We start from the raw sequence: 19,782 nt of genomic DNA, 5'->3' as shown, positions 1-19,782 counted from the left end.
CGCGCCACCCGCGCGGCCATGGCGCTCGGAGAGGGGGCTGGGGGCACTCGGCGCTCCGGTGGCCGCCGCGGACCGAAACGGCCGCCTCAGGTGGGGCCGCGCCCCCGCCCGCGAGGAGGGAGGTGGCCGCGTCGTGCCCAGAAAGCACCGAGCGGCTCCGGCGAGTAAATCGCTGCGGGCAGCCCCCTTAATTGGAAGCAGCTCGTGTGAAGCTTTGTCTCTGAGCGTGGGCCCAGAACGTTGGTTAACGCCGTATTGTGTTGGCTTTTTTTTTTTTTTTTTTTTTTCTTCCTCTCCCCCTTGAATTACAATTTGCTCGCGGCACGGAGACGCTGCGCTCGCTGTGCCTGCGCTGCATTGGCTCCCGGCTCTCCGGCGGGCTGTCCTGGCCGGGGAACTGCGGGGCGGCGCCGCGGGTCCCGTGTCGCCTTCGGGATCCGGCTGAGGCTGGCGGAGAGGGAGCTCACGGGAAAAAAGGGTGCCGGGGGTGTGCTGAACCGGGGTTAAAGGCTGTCCGCCCTCCGTGTGTCTGCTCTCGAAGACCGCGAAGCGTGTACGCACGCACCCGGGGCGGTTTTGCAGTACTCAAAGTATTGCAGCTTGAGTTCCGTTCGGGATCTCCCCGTTTGGACCTAGCATTGATTGTTTGCTGTGAAGCTGCGCCCAGCTCCTCTGTGTTGGAGGAGCAGAGATGTGCTCAGCACCAGAGGTCTCACCGGCCGTGCTGTGTGGGACTCCTGCACGCGCTTTGCCCCTAGCTGGGATTTGCGGGTGAGGTGGAAGCTCAGCTAAAACGTGCTCGTGAAATGTGGACGGCGGTGCTGTAGCAAAACTGAAGTGTAAAGCTTGTGTCGTTAACTCTAGGGAGTAAAACGGCTTCTCGTGGGCAGCGCCGGTGTGTCTGTCATTGGTGTCTGTGCGTGCCTCAGGCGAGGGGTCACAGGTTGGTGCTGGGGAGAACACAATGTTTGCCTGTATGTTGCTGGTCCACTGCTTTTGGCCGCCTCTTTTATTTCTTTGTTCAGCTGTGAGTTTTGGAATTCAAAACGTTAGCAATCTTGTATCCAGTTTTGGAAGAAAATGTTTAAGAAACATATATAAAAAGGTGTATTTCAACTTCAGGCTTTGTTTTAATAGCAGACATTTATTTTAGTGTCAGGAAGCTACTAGAATTTTATCTAGGTTTTTTTTTTTTTTTCCAAAGTCACTAATTTGAATGTGTTGGTTTGAAGAAATAATGCCAGCATTTTACCTAAAAGTGTTACACTATCACTTTTAGTAAAGTTTAATACACCTTTTTCTTGACATCAGGAGATATCTGCATCTCCACCTTAAGGAACTGACTATATACCAAGTGGTCAGTCTGTAACTATGCAACTGACTGCTGACAGCGCAGGTTTTTACATTTAACTGCACCTTTTAAATGGTTTTCTTTCATTTGAATTTGATCGTGCTGTTTGAAAAACTGTATCTTAGAACTATAAAGCAAATTATTTTCTTAGCTAGAAAGAAGGTCACTGTTTCTTGTACCAATTGAAAAGAATATCAAAGAATTCTTTTGCCGATTAGGCAAATACTTTTTTTTAATCTGGCAAAAATGTATTTATTAAAAATTAGCTTCTGTTTAGTCTAAAGACACAAGGAAAGCTAGTATTTTTTGAGCTTTGAAGACAGGGCTGCAAAGGAGGAGCAGTTCAGTGTTAGATGTGCTTGCGTTGCTCCAGCCTTCCCTTTCCCTGTCCCCACTGCTGCTCCCAGCGCAGGCACTCGGCAGCGGGGTGCTCGCGCCCTGGGCACTGCAGGTCCGGCTGCTGAGCGCCCTTCTGCACAGGGTCGCCATGGAGCCTGGAGCTCCCCTTCGTAGCACTCACACCTCTGCTTATGTGGTGGAGTTTGTCAGCTTAACGCTGGCATCTATGCGGCAGTTTTTCTGAATGTTGTATAAACGTTTGCAAACAGATATATAGGCAAATGGCATGTGGGCTTCGCTTATGCATTGATGACTTTGTATTTGGCCCTTCAGTATCTCTTCATGCAGATTGTTGGTGTTTGATGCTGATTTGCTGTTTTGATTTGGTTTTGGTTTCTTTTTTAGTGGAGTCTCTATTCTACTTTTTATAAAGTAAAAAGTGCGTGGATATTCAGGGAGAAATTCGGATTCAGGAGAAGATTTAGAGGATTAGGAAAAGCAATTTATGTCCAGTACTTTTGTGGTACTTGTTTAATATGGCTCTTTGGTGTTAAAATGCTGCATGTGCTACTTACATTTGAACTATCTTCAGTGGTTATGTGAGGGACGTGGCAATGGAAAGACGTTCTTTGGTTTGCCAATATTTCCTAGTTCTTAAATTCCGTAGTTCCTATTTCATTTGATAGATTACTGGACTTTTTTGCCTTCAAACCAACTGTTTTTGTAAGTACACCACCGCTCTCTGACACGGGTGCATGGTGGCCAACACTATTGCATCTTGTGTAGGCTGCAGCATTGGAGGCACGCTGTGTTTTCAGCACATCTTAGCTAAACAGCGTCTTCCCTCTTGTGTTACTGCTTCCAGGTATGAATGTATTTTGTATGGTAACGCTGGTTAAAATCATGTGAACCAGTAATAACAAAATGAATGATGATTTGCTTAAGCCATTCTGTCATTAGAATTCTGTCACTTTGCTTTACATTTTCTTTCTACGCTGTGTGAAATATGTTTTCCTTTTGCACCTTTTTTTGCCACAACAAACTTTGAGTTTTGAGAGTATTGTTTCACAGAGTTTTATTCTTTTTAGTACATTTATTTTTGCAATCACTGCATCATATGCTTTATGATATGTTCACGTTAAATCCAAGATACTCGGTGAGCTGCTTTGTGTGTCAGTCTTCTGTTAGTGGCTAGGAGGCAGTATTGAGAATGGGAAGGTCTTTGCTCTTGATGTCTGTAATTCAGTTGAAATTATATTTTCAGAGGCTGGACTACTGTGCTCTTAAGGTTTCCTGTGTGTAATACTTAATTTTTTCATAGGTGATAATTGTAAAGCAATAATCATCTGATGAAAGTGAGTTTGTAATAGCAAAGCATCACATCTGTACTTTGTTGGTAACAAAAAATTGCTGCTGTTCATTTAGATACACTTTTCAGGGTTTTTGCTTTCTAAATAAGCTTTTTTTTTTTTTTTCCCCTCAATGTATAACGCTTACGATTGCCTCGTGAGCGCACAGAGTGCACATGTTGAAGTCCTGGACAGGCTGGTGTGGTGCCCCCGACTGATTTCTGTCAAAGTGCACTGCATATCAAAGGCAGGAATAGATAAATGGAACTAAAATTGCTTTTAGCAGCTTGAAGCATTTCAAATTAAAAATGGTGGGTTCTGATTCGTTAAAGAATCTCTGCAGCACAAGGCTCTGTTCTGTGTTTGTTTCTGTACATCCGGAGTTCTGCTTGCAATGGGCACAAAGTGTACAAATAATAACAGATTTAACAAAACGTTTGTGGTTATTGTCATCTTGGGTTTCGGTCCAGTTCAGTGCATTTGTTTTGGCACTGAAGGCTCACTGTGCTCTGGGACTGGAGAGTGGTTGGTAATGAAATTCTTGGCTTAATGAGTGGAAGCAAGTGAAACTCAGTGTGTGATTGGCACGTTTGTTATTGAAGTAACTTCCCTGGAAATTAATTAAAGAGGTTAGTGCTGCCTCTTTTAAAAAAAAAAAAAAAAAAAAAAAGAAATCAGAAGGGATGCCTTTCAACTTTTTATGTGCGTTCTGTGTTTGGAACCTCCATGAACCTCTTAATAGCAGTTGGCAGGAAGAGAGGTTGAATACCATGTCAGAGCATTTCTAGTCTGTAAAACCAGTCTAGCCATCTGTTTCTCACCTCTTGATAAATATTTAAAGCAGAAGTTTTGCTGAGGGCTTTTGTGCCCTTAGATTTTATTATTTAAGAAAACAGCTACTGAAGATTTAATGATGGTGGTGTTGTGAGCTCCTTGGGGCCAGAAGCACATCATCTTTTATAATTAAGGAACGACTGGCATCGTAGAATACTGTTCTAGAAATTAGTTACTTTTGACCGAAGAAAGATCAAAGTATATTTGATGATGTGCTCTTTTTAATCATCCCTTAAACATCATCCATTCCATGCCTACAATGAAGTTCTATTTACTAAAACAGTAAGTTATGTCTGTTGCAGCAGTAGATTTTCAAAGCTTTTAATTTTTTTCTTACACTTTCGATGCCCATTTCAGACACTGTTTGCCTCTTGTTTTTCAATCGTCTATTTCTGTAGACAAGGTTAAGTTATATGGTTATGTTGTCTAATCATAAATGTCACCAAGTTAAATTAAATGGAAAGCATCAGCACAACGTAAGAAAAAATTGGCTTAAAAAATAACTGTTATGTTGCATATTTCTGTTGTGATAGTTTCTGTAGGAAGACCGGTTTTCAATCTAATAAACAGTTTTTTGTTTGTCTTTTAAGAACAATTTGATACTGAGAAATCTTTCTGTGTGGTTATGCAGTCACTGAATTGTTAGTGTTGCTAATTTGTTTTAGCATCTGAGAAGAACCAAAACCATAGAAAATAACTCTACGTAGTAGGCCATATCCTATGAGGAAATTCTTTTGTGGTTTTGAATCTTAATGTTTCACAAACTGGTTTTCCAGTATGGAAACATGTTCTGTGTTTAAGATGATACTCTCTTTAATATGTATATATTTATGAGATGAAACTTGTTGTTGCTTTTCTCAGGTTGCTTCTTTAATCCAAAGAGTGCAAGCAGTTCTGTTGAATTCAGTGTTCTTGCTGATGTGGTTTGTAAGTGTGTGCAAGGAATGTGTCGTGGCTGAAGTACCAAGTGGTGCCGTTTCCCAGACGTGTGAGCAGGGACGTGCATTTCCTCTGCCATGGGTGAGGTGCTGCGTAACCTCTGTGAGGTGACAGTGTGTTTCACAAGGGGGTTGTGCAGCTCATCTTATTCTTGTGAAGACCTCTGTGATTTCCAAGTGGAACGTTACGTAAAGATTGAGTGACTGGTTATTGAATGTGTAGTTACCTCAGGCTCCGGAATGAAAACAATTGTATTGAGTTTTAGTTAGAAATAATATTTGTCTTCATTTTTCCAGCAATTGTCTGGTTCCTAAACATCTGACCTTTTCACTGGTTTTTCCAGGAAGGGGTGAGTCACTGTCTTGAGACTTTATCAGTTTGGCTTTCATGTTGAACATAATTTAATTTAAGGAAGCATACGTGTTTGCGCCCTCGAGTATCTGTTTAGATAGTATTTTTTTTCAGTTTTGAAAACTGTTTATCATCTGATACCTATTAAAGTGGCGTGTATTTTTTATTTATGGCCTCATTTCTACATGTACTGGGATATATAAATGCTCTTCAAGGAAGTTTTTACAAACATACTTGAGACTTCTTTTTTGAAAAGTATCCTTATTCATTGCACAAATTTTGAAAGTTGCCTGTATCATAAATCCAAATGCTGGCAGTTTGATTTTTTCAGCGAGAATGGCAGGAGGCTGTTTGAGATTGCAGGGTTTTTTTTATCTCAGCCAAGCAAAAGATTTCTTTAAAGACTGTGCCTGGCAAAACAGTGCCTGCAACGGGATTGCTTGGAACTGTGAATCCGTCAGAACTTGAGGTGGGAAAAAGGACAAATAGAGACAAGTCTGTTATCAGTGTGCTCAGGTTTCTTGGTGAGGAGTGACCAAGTGGGTTTGAGTTGGAATTTGAACAGTTCACAAATAGATACTCAGAAGCAGGTTTGTATTAACATTTCTGGATTGACGTTTCTGTAGAGTTGTCACTGGTGCTATAGACATACCGAAATAAGATGTAGAGCCGTGGCAAAATGTGTGCAAGTTCACGTATTTAAATTAATTCATATACTGGATCAATCTAGGTTGAGATTCTGTTATTAATACTGTTGTTAAGAACTTCAGACTTTAAACTTGCTGAGCAGTTTTTTAGGATGCTTGGTGAAGCCAGTAATTGAGTAATGCAGTAATGTTTTTATGGAGGGAAGGTTCTTCAGCACATTTCAGATTAAATGTTCATTGTTTGTAGCGCACATGCATACTTTTCCAGCAGCTTGAATTCTTCGTGGTAGAAAAAGAATCCCCGAAGTCCAAATGTGATCAGCTTTTTCCTTGTGTTGGTGAACAGATTGTTCAGTGAAAGCTGAAATTCCAATCAGCTTGTTTCATTTTGCCTCTAGTGAGTTTACGTACCCCAGTCTCAGAGCTCTCTTGGCAGACCGCTTTATACATTCGTCCTCGGAAGCGTGTCAGTGTTTCAGCTGGGTGGAAGGAGAAGGAAAAAGAAATATAATAAACCAGAAGGTTTTCATTAAAACGCTGACCCTTTATACTGACTTTGTTCATAGAATTATCTGCAATAAAATTCTTAGTCTGGGTTGCTTTTTCTTTTCCCACTACAGGCTCTGTTGTAAGAAGAGAGTGGTAGCAGTGTAGTATTTCCTGCTAGGTGACAAGAACAGGCTTAATTTCCAGTGTAGTTATTTTTCTGCTTTTATGTTATTAATACTCTTAGCACTGAAATTTGAAATACTTGCTCCTTGATATTTTCTTTGGTCAGAGCTCATCATCTGCTCTGTAACTAAAAGGGGCATTAAACTGCTTTAACTGCTTGCTGGAATTGTGCTTTGCACATTCATACAGTGTCGCGTTGCATCTTTCAGAGAAGTGTCATCTTAGAGGCTTGAAAAGCCTTTGAAACTTGAATTTTTCTAGGGCTTTAATGTGGACCTCTTGTGGTAGTCTTGGGCAGGTAAACTTATTTTCTATGTTAATTAGGTTGTAAAATTGGAATAAAGTTTGTTTTCATTAAATTATTATTACAACAATATCTTCATTTGTATAATTCTTCAAGGTTAGTTAATGTGTAAGTGCAAAATAATACAGTGTTTTTAAATGTCGTAAGCAAAACCAAAAAGCAGCAAATTCTAGTAACTTCCTCCTTGTTCTTATTTGCCAGACTGTCTACTTGAAGTAACCATTTAAAACTCTTTATTGTGAAGCATAATTCCCTCTTAGCTACTTGGCTAGCTTTTGTTCAAAAAAGGCTGTGTCTGTTTTGAAAGAAATTTATTTACAATATGTGATCAAACATCAGTTGAGTGGGTAATACCTGCTGTACACTAACAAGAAAATTCACCATTTAATCATGGTACTTATTCACGTAATGCTTACTCATGAAGTGTTTGTTTAGGAGGCAGGTACTGTGCCTTGTTATTGGCTGGTTCACAAGACAGTGCAACATGCTTTTTTTATAGTTCCATATTAGGTAAACAATATTTTTTCAGCATCGTGCAGTGAAATGGCATCCACTTGACTGGAGTTTGGAGTGTTAGCTGTAGCAAAGAGCTTCTGAAATACAACAGCGTTTGCATTGGACGGTCAAGAGGCAGTCTTCATTATTTAGGGGAACCAGATGTGTGTGAAGGTGATGAGGGGGAGTGTGCCTCTCAGATCTTTATCCCAGCATTTGATTTTTGGTGTCTTTCTCATATACTGGGTGCCTGACTCAGGTGAATGTGAAAACCTGTCTGTAAACTCTGGTTTTGCAAAGTAACTGAAGGATTTTAAATGTGGGGAATATTCTTGCTCATTTATTTTCCCCAGGTGCTTGGTTGTTTTTTTTTTTTTTTTTTCAAAGAAGCTAAAAATACTTAATTTTCCAATAATGTTTTTAAGTAGTTATTTGATGTAGGTGGCATAGAGTTTTTTTGTAGCTATGAGTAGGAAAATAATTGATACGTGTGAACCAAAGACATTACCTTTGCTGTGCTACAGCAAAGTCTCTACAGTAGGTACAGGAAATTTTAACATGTAATATCCAAGATTTTTTTCCTATTATAAATGTATAAATTGTTCCTGTTTTAGCTACCTGTTATGACATTTAATTGTCTTGATTTTTTTTTTTTTTTTTTTTTGCTACTTATATGAAGTCATTCACTGTTAGAGAAATATTTAGGGTGTTTGACATTCTTGAAGTGTGTTTAATCTTGTTTGTATTTATTTGATGTCTAGAGCCATCAGTGACATAGTGGGTTTGAGTTGTGCTGTGCTTCACGGAAGCACTGAGCTTCCCCATCCCCAGTACGGTTAATGCTGAGTTCCAGCAGAAGATGGTTCAGTTACTGGTCATGCCAAGTGACAGAGCTGTGCAGCACCAGATGCTGTGCAGCACGGTGGACACTGATCTCAGGATGGAAGGCAGGTGCTCAAGTGAAAGAAGAGTTAAAGGTTAAGCCCCTACTTAAAAAAAGGTACAATGCAATAAAATGTAACGGCTGCTAAGAGATTGTACACATTATCTAGATTTTAATGAAACATGTTTTATCTTAGTTTTTCCCTGAAAATGGATTCAAATCCATGATTAGTAAATGGAACGCTCAATAAAGATCCATTAATGAGTACTAGTAAAGAACAATGCAGTTCTGAAGAATCAAGAGTCCCCTCCCCTTCCTTAGATCTGCTTTTATTTAGGTACTAATAGTGCAGATATTGCCTGAATACTTAATTGCACCATTGTTTGCTCTTTTTATAAATAAAAGTCTTGCAGGATCGGTGGAACACCTGGGTATTCAAGAAAGTAAGTATTGTATATAAGGAACTTCTCAGAGCAGATATTTTTTTAAGGGAGGGAGTGATTGGAAAGCCAGCGAAACCTGAAGATACTGTAGTGATATTGCAGTAATAATGGATTCTTCCAAGTGATCTTACAAAAGGGTCTTTTATTTTTCCCCTTGCCAAGCCCCCAGAATGTGCTTCTGTGGTAAAATATACAATATGAGCTACCACTTTGCATCTGGCTGTACCTGTAGGTTGTGATTGTTGCACTGCATTATATAAATTGGCAAAAATTGCTGATGTTTTATTGTTTTCATTAATTATTACGGGATCTTATTTCAGAATTATGAGCTTTGATTGTTGGAAACTGTGATTTAGTAGAACATGGGTATAAGTTAGTACTTGGAATTTATGTGTGGTGAAAATTGTACGAAGTATTCAGAATTAACCTCATTAATTAAAAGTTTTTCTTAATAGCTGTGTTTTTTTTTTTTTACTGTCTAGGGAAGTCATTAAACAGTAGGCAACGACATCTGAGATCCACGCGGTGTGGTCAAGGTGTTTATTTACTTGGAGGAGAGGAAAAAAAAGGGAGAACTTCCTGTTGAAAGAGAAAAGAGAAAAATTAGTTTCTTGAAAATAAATAGTAACTTACGAAAATCCAATTGCCTGGGATTTTTCTGCTTCATAAATCGTGTGAGAGAACTGTATAGTATGTAATTCCGTGAAACTTCAAATAGAAGTGTCACCACGTGAGTCTAGCCAAGGAATTTTATCAAGGGTCCGCAGTCTTCAGCGTGATACTCAAATATTTATTCCTGTAGCCAGAGGTGTGATGGTCTGATTTAGTCTTTAGGTTGAGACTAAAGAACGAAGGGTTGGGTGTTATTTGTTTTGTTTTGTTTGATTGCTTCTTTGTTTTGTAAAGGTGGTGAGGTTTCTCCTCCTCCTGAAGTACTGTATTCATAGAACCTGAATTACTTTATCTCCCTGGGTTTGAGACGCTATTAAGTAGTTTGTTCCTGATGGTGATGTCTAATAAAGAAAAAAAAAAAAAGCAATGTTTTTCTAAAATGACTTTTGAAAAACATTTTTCCTTCGCTGCTGGTACTGCGTAGTCTGATGATCTGTTTCCCGGAACGATACTGCAGTTCTTCAGGGCACCATCCTAGCACTTGAGAGGTACAGCTTTAATTCCCTGAGTTTCAGTTTTATCTTTTGCATTCCTGAAATGGAAAAAGTGAGATCTGAGTAGCTGTGCATAATAAGAGGCTTTAGCGAGAAGATGGATCCTGTCGGTGGACTGTAGTTGGAGTCCAGCAAATCAGCAAATTGGCTCTGTATGGTAAAACCTCAACAGGTACAACCAAAAGCAGTGGCAGGCCATGGACGCTATCTGCTCTTTGTGTTTCTGTGGTTTGTAGCACTTTCAGTTACTTTGACTCAGGAGTTATCACTAAATTTCACTGAAATTGCAGTAGTTGAGGTTATTTTCTTAGAGGTTTAGAGTAAATTACTGGTGATCAGGTGCTCATGGTATTTATGCTTCGTGATTCGTAGATAAAATATTTTTCTGTATTCTGTCTGGTTTATACTGCAAGGCTGTAATTGTGGGCTGCGTAAGGAATACATCCTGACTTTTAATGAAATGCTTTACCATTTTTGAGAAACTATGTAATCAACGAAAGGTTGTAATACTGAATGGACAACATTTGTGCTTTTTTTTCAATAATGAGATATACTGGATTACCAATGCTTCAAACACGTTACATTCAGGAATTAAAATTGAAGAAGAACTGTTGTTTATTCTCTGAGTAGGTGTAAGGTGGGAGTAATGCTTTTGCTTTATCTACACTGGATGCTGGGAAGCTGAAAACAGTCGATTTCTAGCAGAGACCCTATATGTAATTATTTCTTATCATCTTGGTAAACTCTCCCTAGTACTTTGCACTTAGCATTCTAGACTTTTGTCATGCAGACAATCAGACTAAAGTCAAACCTGAAGCCTGTGGCTTTCTTCACTGTTTTACTTCTTTAGGCCATTGGAAAAGAGGCTTCATTTTTTTTTGGTGAGTTCTGTTCGTCTGTGGGAAGAGGATCATGCTCTCGTATCTCCAGGTTAATCTAACAATTGGTTGAGTGTCGTGTGTAATACGTTAAGAACTAGGAGCAGTCATTCTGATAAGAAAACAGTGTAGCTTTTCACTGTGCCACTTCTTCCTTCTCTTGCACAATACAGTGCATTCTCAAACTGTCAGTAGATGCGTGCCTTTTCAGAAATTAATTCTGCCTTGCATCTATTGTGGAATACTTCCTCTTCAGTTTCGAACATGAAGGAGTGAATCATGCATACTTTTAAACCTTCTGTAAAGTTTTGGCTTGATGCTGGTTGTGATGATGAAATACAAAGGAAAGACGGAACACTTGCGGGCTTAGTTTGTCCTAAAGCAATCAAAGCAAAACAGCTTTCATATGGTGTCAGGTTTTCTTCTTCCTTAAATACACAAATTGCCCAGTCGGGTACATGCTCTAAAAATACATAGCAAAAATGGCTTCTTGCTCTCCAGATCTCTGATTTCAGGCAGTATGCATTTTTTTAAGGGTACTATACAAATTTCTTTTACTTAGTTACAATTGATTTCAATTATCTCAAAATAATAGAGCATGCAATTAACTCCATCTTTTCTTGTGCAATTGTTTTGTATTTTATAGAGACCTGATGAGGGCACATGAAAAATAAAAGTTTAAGTACTCATGTCACGCGATAAAGAGTTTCAGGATTTTCTTGAGGTTACATCCTTGGTGTGTCTGTATTCTCTGCCACAGAATAAGCTAGTGCTGTAGATCTATACTAAGAAATGGGACTTAATGTATTAAGCGTTTTTTTTACTGTGAAATTCTGTTTTTCCTGAAAACAATTTCTTTTTGTCTTTGTTTGTCAAAAGTACTTAACACTTCAGTTGCTGTGTCTTTTCCTTTGTCCAGGCTATCTTCTTACGCTATTTTCATTTATAATCTTTTCTCTCTTTTATCTCCTGATTAGCATTAACTTTTGCTTTATGAGGAAGATAGAATATAGTGAAGATTTAGCCTGACAAGTTAACAATGAAGCAGTAACAGTTCTGTAAAGTTATGTGTAACAAGGTCTTATTTTGGGGTACAGCATATTCCCTAATGTGTGCAGTTTTCTTTTGGTGTTTGTGTGAGCTGTTGTGTATTTTCTGTGTTCTATGGTATAAATCATCTGTTGCTTCTTAATGAGGTATTATCAGAGACTTTCAGTGTTAATATTTCAAAGTCCTTCAAAATCAGCAGTTCCTGATGAGGATACGTTTGAGTATCTATTAATTTTTTTTTTTCTTTTAGGTGGAAAGAATAGTAGATATATTTCATAAGGTGCTTAATTGTGCAGTTTGTGAGTTGACTTTTTTGACTTTAAACTCAGAGTACAATATATGAAAAGACATTTCCAGTTATGACTTAATTAATACTGACACAGAAGCTAGTAGGCCTCATCGGATTACATTCTCATGTCTGGAAACAGTTTACTGTTTCAGCTGCAGGTAGTTTATTTGAACTGTGTTTGGTATGCTGTTACCCTGCGTTAATATTTGGAATCCTTCATTATATTCTGAGAAAAGTTAACAGTTCCGTTTATTGTTGAGTTTGGAAACCTGGACTTGAGATGTTTGCAGACATCACGAGTAACAAACTTTGAATCTAAACACCTCATATAGGCTTAGTTAAAAGTAGGATTAAGTATGATTTTGCATCTCAGCGTGCTGTTAAAAGAATGAACAAAACTAGCCATGTTGACAGCTGAGAATCATAGCGGTTCAGATCGTGTTAAATTTTTTTAGAATTATTTTAAACCTTGTTGAGTGTATTTTGATAAATAATCTTTCAAATATTTTAAATATTTAGTATTTTGATGGGACTCGTGGGGATGATAGTTCCAAATAAAAAAAATATTTTAACGGTGTTGTGCTCCTGTGCCAGAATGCTGTGCAGCTGTCTTTGAACTCTTCTCTTGGGATTTCCTTCCTTCCTTTCCAAGACATTCTCTTTGGGAAAAAAATGGGTGCCTGGAGACTGTCTTTAACTTCCCATTACATGCTGAAGATGCCCTAAACTCAGGTACTGACACAGATAAGAAAATGTGTAATTCCATTTTATTCTGTTTTTATTCATTTTTTTTTCTGAAAAGATAGGCATGGTCTTCATACATTGGTTTGTAATGAATTACGAAATAAACCACATATTAGGGAAAAGTGGTTAGCTTTTTTTTTTTTTTCCACTGCAAATCCTGATGTGTTTTTTTCATTACAAACTGTCAGGCTTTGATCTGTGGGTTGGAAATGTTTTTGCTAGGATGTAAAATGTTATGGCACCCCAGATAACGAAGCATCAATTTTCAGTATTTTTTTGTTGTTGTTTGTTTGAAATCGAGCTCCTTTGTTAACGAGCTATCTTTTTATAAAAACCGTAGTAGATGAGGGATTTAATCATCGTCTAATCTTATTTGTAAAACTTAACCTGAGAAGTGATGAGAGGGGAAAAAATGACGAAGGTGCTTGCTTCAGCCGCAGGTACAAGTACCTGGATTTGATGCTTATTTATAGCTTTTGCTTATCTACTGTATTTCGGTATTAATATCCTTGTATTTCTCTTTATATAGGAAGGGAATAACAGCCAAAGACAGGCTCCTGCTGAAGTATTTTTTAATTTCTACTTTGGCTGTTTTTTTTCTTTTGTCTCTCAAAAATAGACTCTTCAAAAAGGCGTGAATGCCATCTGGTGTCACTGTTGCCAGATGTGACCCCGTCATTCCATTTTTACTTCATAGAATCGTCATATGATTTGGGTTGGAAGGGACCTTAAGGATCATCTGGTCCCAAGGCCTGCCATGGGCGGGCTGTCCCCCCCTCCTTCCCAGCCTGGCCCTGGGCGTCTGCAGGGCTGGGGCACCCACAGCTCCTCTGGGATGTGCCAGTGCCTCACTGCCCTCTGACTAAAGGATTTCCTCCTTACGTCCAAATCTCCTCTGTTTTAGTGTAAAATGGTTCCTTCGGAAGTCTCACTTCTGTCCTGAAAGTGATTACTGCAGGAAACATTTGTATCTTCAGAAATCTTTGCACTGATCATGCTGTAAATTTGCTTACTTTCAGTACTGAGCTCCCACAGCCTTGTGGAATATGTTTATGGGGCCCATTCTCTTACTACTGATGTAAATGTTATGGTGGGTGACAGAAACTACTGTTTTCATACTTGAAATCAGGATGATTCGCGTCTGAGTTTTGTGTATATATATTAGAGTGAGAAATGTAGTTGTGACAGTTTAAAAATGTTTTTTTTTTTCAGTACCCCGAGGTTTGTGCTCAACTTTTACATGTGCAACTTCAGTTAATATGCTAAATATGCTGTATTAAGAGCTTTTCCCTGTTTTGATAACATGGCTCTTCTAACAGAATGCATATGCTTGCATTTAAATTATGTCACTGATCACATTCTGTGAAATTTAAGGTATTTGAGAAGGAAAAATAATAGCTTGTTAACCTGGAAAGGGGGATAGTGTTTGTATTATTTGATCTTGTAAAATGCATTTGTATTAGAGTTTTCTGTGGATAATCTTAATAATGTATTTTGTATAATATAGTTTATGATCCTGAAGTCTCTTACAGTTGAGAGAACGTTGCAATATGTTTTCTGGGCTTATATGTTAAAAACTTGGAGTTAAATTGATATGCGACAGAATCATCTTATGTTGTAATGTTATCTGAATTAGAAAACGGAAAAATTCCATGGTTCTAAAGATGCCAGTAGTGACATCTGTTTTTAATTTAAATTCTTTATTCAGTTATGTTAATGTTATGTGAATTTTGCTTTAAAAGCAACGAGTGCAGTAGATTCTGTCATGAAATAGGATATGTATCTAGGTGGTGGGCTGTGTGCGTGTTTGTGTTTTGCGAGTTTCCTCTTTATCTGAAATAATATTTAAACGAAGATAGGAAGGCTCCAATTTACTGCCCTGTCAATCTCCTGTTAAATACATGCATCTGGTTTAAAAGTCAAGTTTGAGAAACACTTCCTGTTGTTTGCAAAGATATTCATGAAGGGAAAAAGGTGTGGCTTCTCTGTTCTTCCTTTTGAATGCTAGAACATTCACAGCTGATACTGAAAGGGAAATTCACCTTCGGGCAGGGTGTTGAGAAAATTCCCCTTCTCCGTCAAGCTGACAAACAGCACACGGTGAATGAATTAGCAGACTGGCCTCTCGGTTCTGCTACCTCTTTTCCTCACCGGTCCTCTGTGATCTCTGATCTTCTGAAGTATTGAACTGTGTCTGCTCTCATTTAATGGGAAGCGTGTCTGCTCGGAACTGCGTCTGTAGAGATTAGTTCTCTTAATGTTTGCAGCCTTTCATAAGCAACAAAAGGCTTATAACTCTGTTAAATGAAATTGAAGAAGTGGTCAGAGCTGTGAAGGGGTATCTTACTCTAAGTAATTTAGAAGAGCAAAGATTTATTGACAATCTATTTTAGTACACTTGTAATTTTTGAATACAAGGAGCAGTAAAGGTAAGGTGTATGCCTTCCTCCTAAACTGATGCCTGCTCTTAATAGCACTTTCCAACACTTTGGATTATAGCGGCATTCACTGTGTTACAATGTACCTATGATGGGAATTGTGACATTAACTGAAACAGTTTACACTGCGCTAAATTAGGAGTTACTGTCTGGATCTCTGTGCCTGCATTTAGAAGATCGATGTTTGCCTGAAGGTACAATGTTCTGTATGTTTGCTGAGTATTTTAATCACGTCTTGTGTGAAGCGATCTGAAAGTTAATGTCAGGATGTGTTCACTTTGTGTTACAAATTTTATGAGTTCATAGTTCTACAAACTACTGTTCAGGGTTAGTGCCCTGAAGGATACTTAAAGGAATTGATGAGTCGAGATTAACATTCCAAATAACCTGTACCTTTGTTAAAAATCCGAGGACAATTAAAAGGATTGTACCCTGCTTTCTGTGTTGAAACTGTCAAGTCAGTTCTGTTGCTCTATCAGTACCTGGGTTGTGCATAGATACTTTTATGCTAGGTTTATCCTAATTGTCAGAAAGATTAGCAGTATGATAAAATATATACCAAACAGTTTATTTCTATTTATTCCACTGAGGTAAGACTTAAATGTTCATCTTCAACTGCAAAGAACATCAGATTGACTCTTCTGCATGGGATTTGTGCACCCTAGTTGATAAACACTATCTGGTTTCCATGTCAGTTAAAAATTGTATTTTCGGAACTTTCTAAGTAGCTGAACAGCAAGTAAATATAAGGAAGTGATACTTGGATTACAGGGAAGTTGATATTCTTTCCCTTCTTTTTTCCCCTACCCCAGCTGGCAGAAAGTACTTCCTTGTTTTAAATTTGTATCATTTGTTATCACTATCTTCTTGGCTTTTAGTGACTTCAGAACTACGACTTGAAGTTATGTGCAAGCTAGTAGTTACTTTACCTACATCAAAATTTCAGTTCAGTAAAACTTTCACTAAATAGCGTGAACTGGATTTCATGGTAGTGCAGTAGAATGAGCTTAAATGTAGCTTGTGCAGGGCTGTGTGAGTATGTGTAAAGGATGGAGTTTACTTGTTAAGTAAGGAATGTCCTGCAAGGCGGTGTTAGGCAGGTGCATTGAACACTATGAGCAGCAAAGTCAGTGAAACTTTTCTTCTGAATTTATGGTGTAGGGCACCTTGGTGTTTTGTAATAACAATTCTCATTACAAGATGTATAGCTTGACCCTGTTGTCTCTTCTGTACTTCTCCCCTTGCCCATTTAATTCCAGGCTAATTACCTCCTCCTCTCAGAAAACCCTCTCTGTTTGTAACATCTCTACCACTCCCTTCTTTTCTTGTGTACACTGTCCTAAATTCCTTACTGTGTGGGAAAAAAAAGCAGTAGGTATTGTGCTTGTTATATACTGGGCCAGACTGGTCAGAGCACGTTTTTAATAACATTGTTGAAGTATGTATAACTTTTAGAGAGGTATTTGTTAGTTTTTAATTTTAAGGTTTTGATAGTTTAATCAGCGGTACTTAGGAGTATGCTAAAATGTTCGTGTTGTACATTGAGGTTAGAACCAAGTAACAGCCTTTTCTAATTGAGGAACAAAATGATTCTTTACACAATTTTTGAAAAGTCCAAATCTTGCAACATAGTTTTCCAGGCCAGATAGTTGCATGTTTTTTTCAGATTGTCTACAGGCTAACATGTGGTAGTGCACTGGTTTTGTACAGAACTGCTTCACCTGAGGCCTTGTGTGGCTACTGATCATGTTGGAAGTCTACAATTCTGCTGCTCCACTGATGCAGAGCCACGATGCTTAATACTCTGTTTTATTCCAGTCTTGCTGTAAAGGTGGGATTTTCCCCAGGTCTTTCTTACATTGAACAACAGCATCTCTAAGCATCGTATAAAGAGTAATGTGTTTTTACTGTGATGCATCGTATTGCTTTTAGTTAATTTATAGTTAAACTTAGAAGTCTTCCTGGTTCCTTTTACAAGTGACATAACTAGGTCTAAAATCTGCTTATGCTTCTGTCTACTAATATCATTCAACCACTCAGAAGGTGCCTGCTTTCAGGTGGACCCAGTGGTAAGCGCAGGAAGAATTAAGGTTTTCTTCTCTTACGTTTAGATGCTGATATTGTAAATACATCATGCACTTGATAAGAAAATGCCAGTGCATTAAATGAAGAACTTGAGATGTGATACGCAAGCTGGACGAATAGCACTGTTTGTTGAGGAACTCTCTCTGGCAGCTTGTTTCTTTGTTCTCTTTTATTAACGTTGCTGTTCAGTGTCCCAGCTGTGGACTGGGATAATCAATTTGCTGTGCTGGCAGAAAACTAATGCTGTTAACATCTGATTGTTAGTCCAGCAGATTTAGTCAGTGACACGGGTGACCTGGAGTGCATAGCTGTAATCAGTAATGCCAAGTAGTGTCTTCAAGGTGGAGTGCTGTGAGATGGGTGAGCTAATTCAACACCTTTGTGCTTCTGAAAGAGGTGGTTTGACCCTTTGCTGAAGTAGTTCAGTAATTCCTTGGATCCTAGCTTACTCTACCTTGAAATTGGTGTCAGTATTTGTACTTCCAAATGTAAACAGTCTCTTGTAGTGCTGTAATACAGTAGATGTGTTACTGTCCGTATTTACCTATTTGTCTTTCAGCTGAGTTCCAAATGCAAGACATAGTTCTCTTCCAGTTCTGACTGCTCATTCCAAAAGTAGCCGCAGATATTTCTTCTCCTTTTCTGTCTGTGATAGATGCCCATCCCTTCCTAGAAAGTGGCACTCAGGAGTCCATCATGCCTGTGAAGTTGCTAGCCTGCCAAACAAGGCATCCCCTCCTGGCAGACCTGACAGGAGAGAATTCCCAATGCAGTTATTTTTTTGCTGGTCTAAGGAAATCTTTGCAGAGAAAAGCACAGACTTAGACCGTCTCGTGAGACTGAGCGTGTACAAGTCTGTGGGGCCAGATGACATGCATCGCAGGGTCCTGAAGGAACTGGCTGATGTGGCTGCCAAGCTGCTCTCTATCATATTTGAAAAGACATGGCTGTCAAGTGAAGTCCCCAGTGACTGGAATAAAAGCATATAACAATGTTTAGTCTTTAAATTTGCTTACAGCCACATTTCTTCCACTCTCTTAACTTCAATGCATAAATATTTTCAGAGAGGAATGAAGTGTAATTTGCAGGTTAGTCTGTTTGGAAGCTAGTGTACAGAACTTGTAAAGAGCAGAAAAGAAAGACACTTTATGTTTTGTTCTCTAATATAGAACAGCTCTTTGTTAGTTGTTAGATTTAAAACTAACAGGAAGTTTTAAAAAATAAACTACTGTTTAGCTGGAAGTAGTTCTAGTCTGCCTGATAAAAGGAAGCAGATTGCAGTTGCAAGAAGAAAAAAAGATGAGAAGACCAAATAGATAATTACAATAGGAAGCAGGCAGGAAGAGAAGTGATAATTAGTTCAGCCAGTAAAATAAAGAGTTGTTATACTGAGAGAAAAGGAAGCAGGAATGCGTAAAGATAGAGACAAAAGGGAAAGAAAAGAAAAAGACACTGAAGAGGTTTCAAAGATCAGAAAATCTGAAATGTATTGTCCAAAGTAGATTACTGTAATACTCTCTCTAACTAAAATATAATTTCATAATCTAAGCTGAAGACAAGTAGGGAAAGGTGCACAAAGCTATACTGGTAACTTCTCATTAACTGGTCATGGTTTCCATAACTTTTAATGTAGCAAGTCAGGTAGATCTTTGCACAAATAGTGCAAGTTAAAAAATAATAACAAATAATAAATTGACCTTGAGTAATCTCATTGACGTAAAATGTTGAGCTGCTTGAACTTAATTCAAGGCTTTCATCTTCATTAAAAAAAAAAAGCAAACTGCAGTGTTTCATACGAACACCATCTATTTTAAGGGAAGGGGTTGATAATAAGCGAAGTAGTTGCTTTGTAATTTAACTTAAAATGTTTAACTACTTGAGTATGTTTGAGGCTTTTTGTCTTCTGAGGTACTGTAGATGCAGGAAGGAAGGAAGGTTCATTTGAGAAACTCTCATGGGTTTAAATTCAGTAAACAATATTAGATTGAGTTATATAATCAGCCCCAGTTTCTCAGTTGGGTTACTTTAAACTTGCAGTTTTGTGGATTATTAATTTGTTGCTTTTCCTAAAGAGATATAAAGTAAAACATTTCTGTCTAAAACTGCACTGGAGATCTTTTGATGCCAAATATTTTTTGGGTTGGTTTTTTTGATCTGAATCCAGTTCCATGCTGTGAAACTTTCTCCATGAAATCTTATTGGCATGTAGTATGTATTTCCTTACATGAAACTTGTAGAAGCATTGAGAATCGAGGGATCTCAATGCAGAAATGAGCTTTTAATCTCCTACTGACTGACTTGGAAGTTTAGACTAGCCAAGCTGGGCAGCCTGGAGAACAAAGAAGTGGGAAAAAGATGTAGTCCCATGCCAGTGTTTCAGAACTACAAATAAGGCCACTTATTTGTCACTGCAGACTAAAATTGTGGTGTTAGATAAAGTTACGGAAATACTGATGTACAGTTGAGTCAAAAGAGAATAAAATAATGTTAGCATGCAAATGAAGTGTCATGATTTTGAATAAGAT

At 38.4% G+C, this 19,782-nt stretch overlaps 1 protein-coding gene across 4 annotated transcripts in view; it reads left to right on the top strand.

The window, feature by feature from the left end:
* The window catches only part of FNBP1L (formin binding protein 1 like), a 61,189-nt gene that overhangs the window by 8,502 nt on the left and 32,905 nt on the right, over window positions 1–19,782 (top strand). For 3 of the 4 annotated variants that reach the window (XM_021404799.1, XM_021404798.1, XM_021404802.1), the window contains exon 1: window positions 14,721–14,834. The exons of the other annotated variant lie outside the window; for it this stretch is intronic. In XM_021404799.1, coding sequence (XP_021260474.1) covers window positions 14,736–14,834 — 99 coding nt within the window. In that variant the 5' untranslated portion in view covers window positions 14,721–14,735. Of the gene's footprint in view, window positions 1–14,720; window positions 14,835–19,782 lie in introns of those variants that run through there. 4 annotated transcript variants of the gene reach the window in all.

This window comes from Numida meleagris, chromosome 7 (genome assembly GCF_002078875.1).
Source record: "Numida meleagris isolate 19003 breed g44 Domestic line chromosome 7, NumMel1.0, whole genome shotgun sequence".
NCBI lineage: Eukaryota > Metazoa > Chordata > Aves > Galliformes > Numididae > Numida > Numida meleagris.
This window is presented reverse-complemented; position numbering and strand designations above follow the sequence as displayed.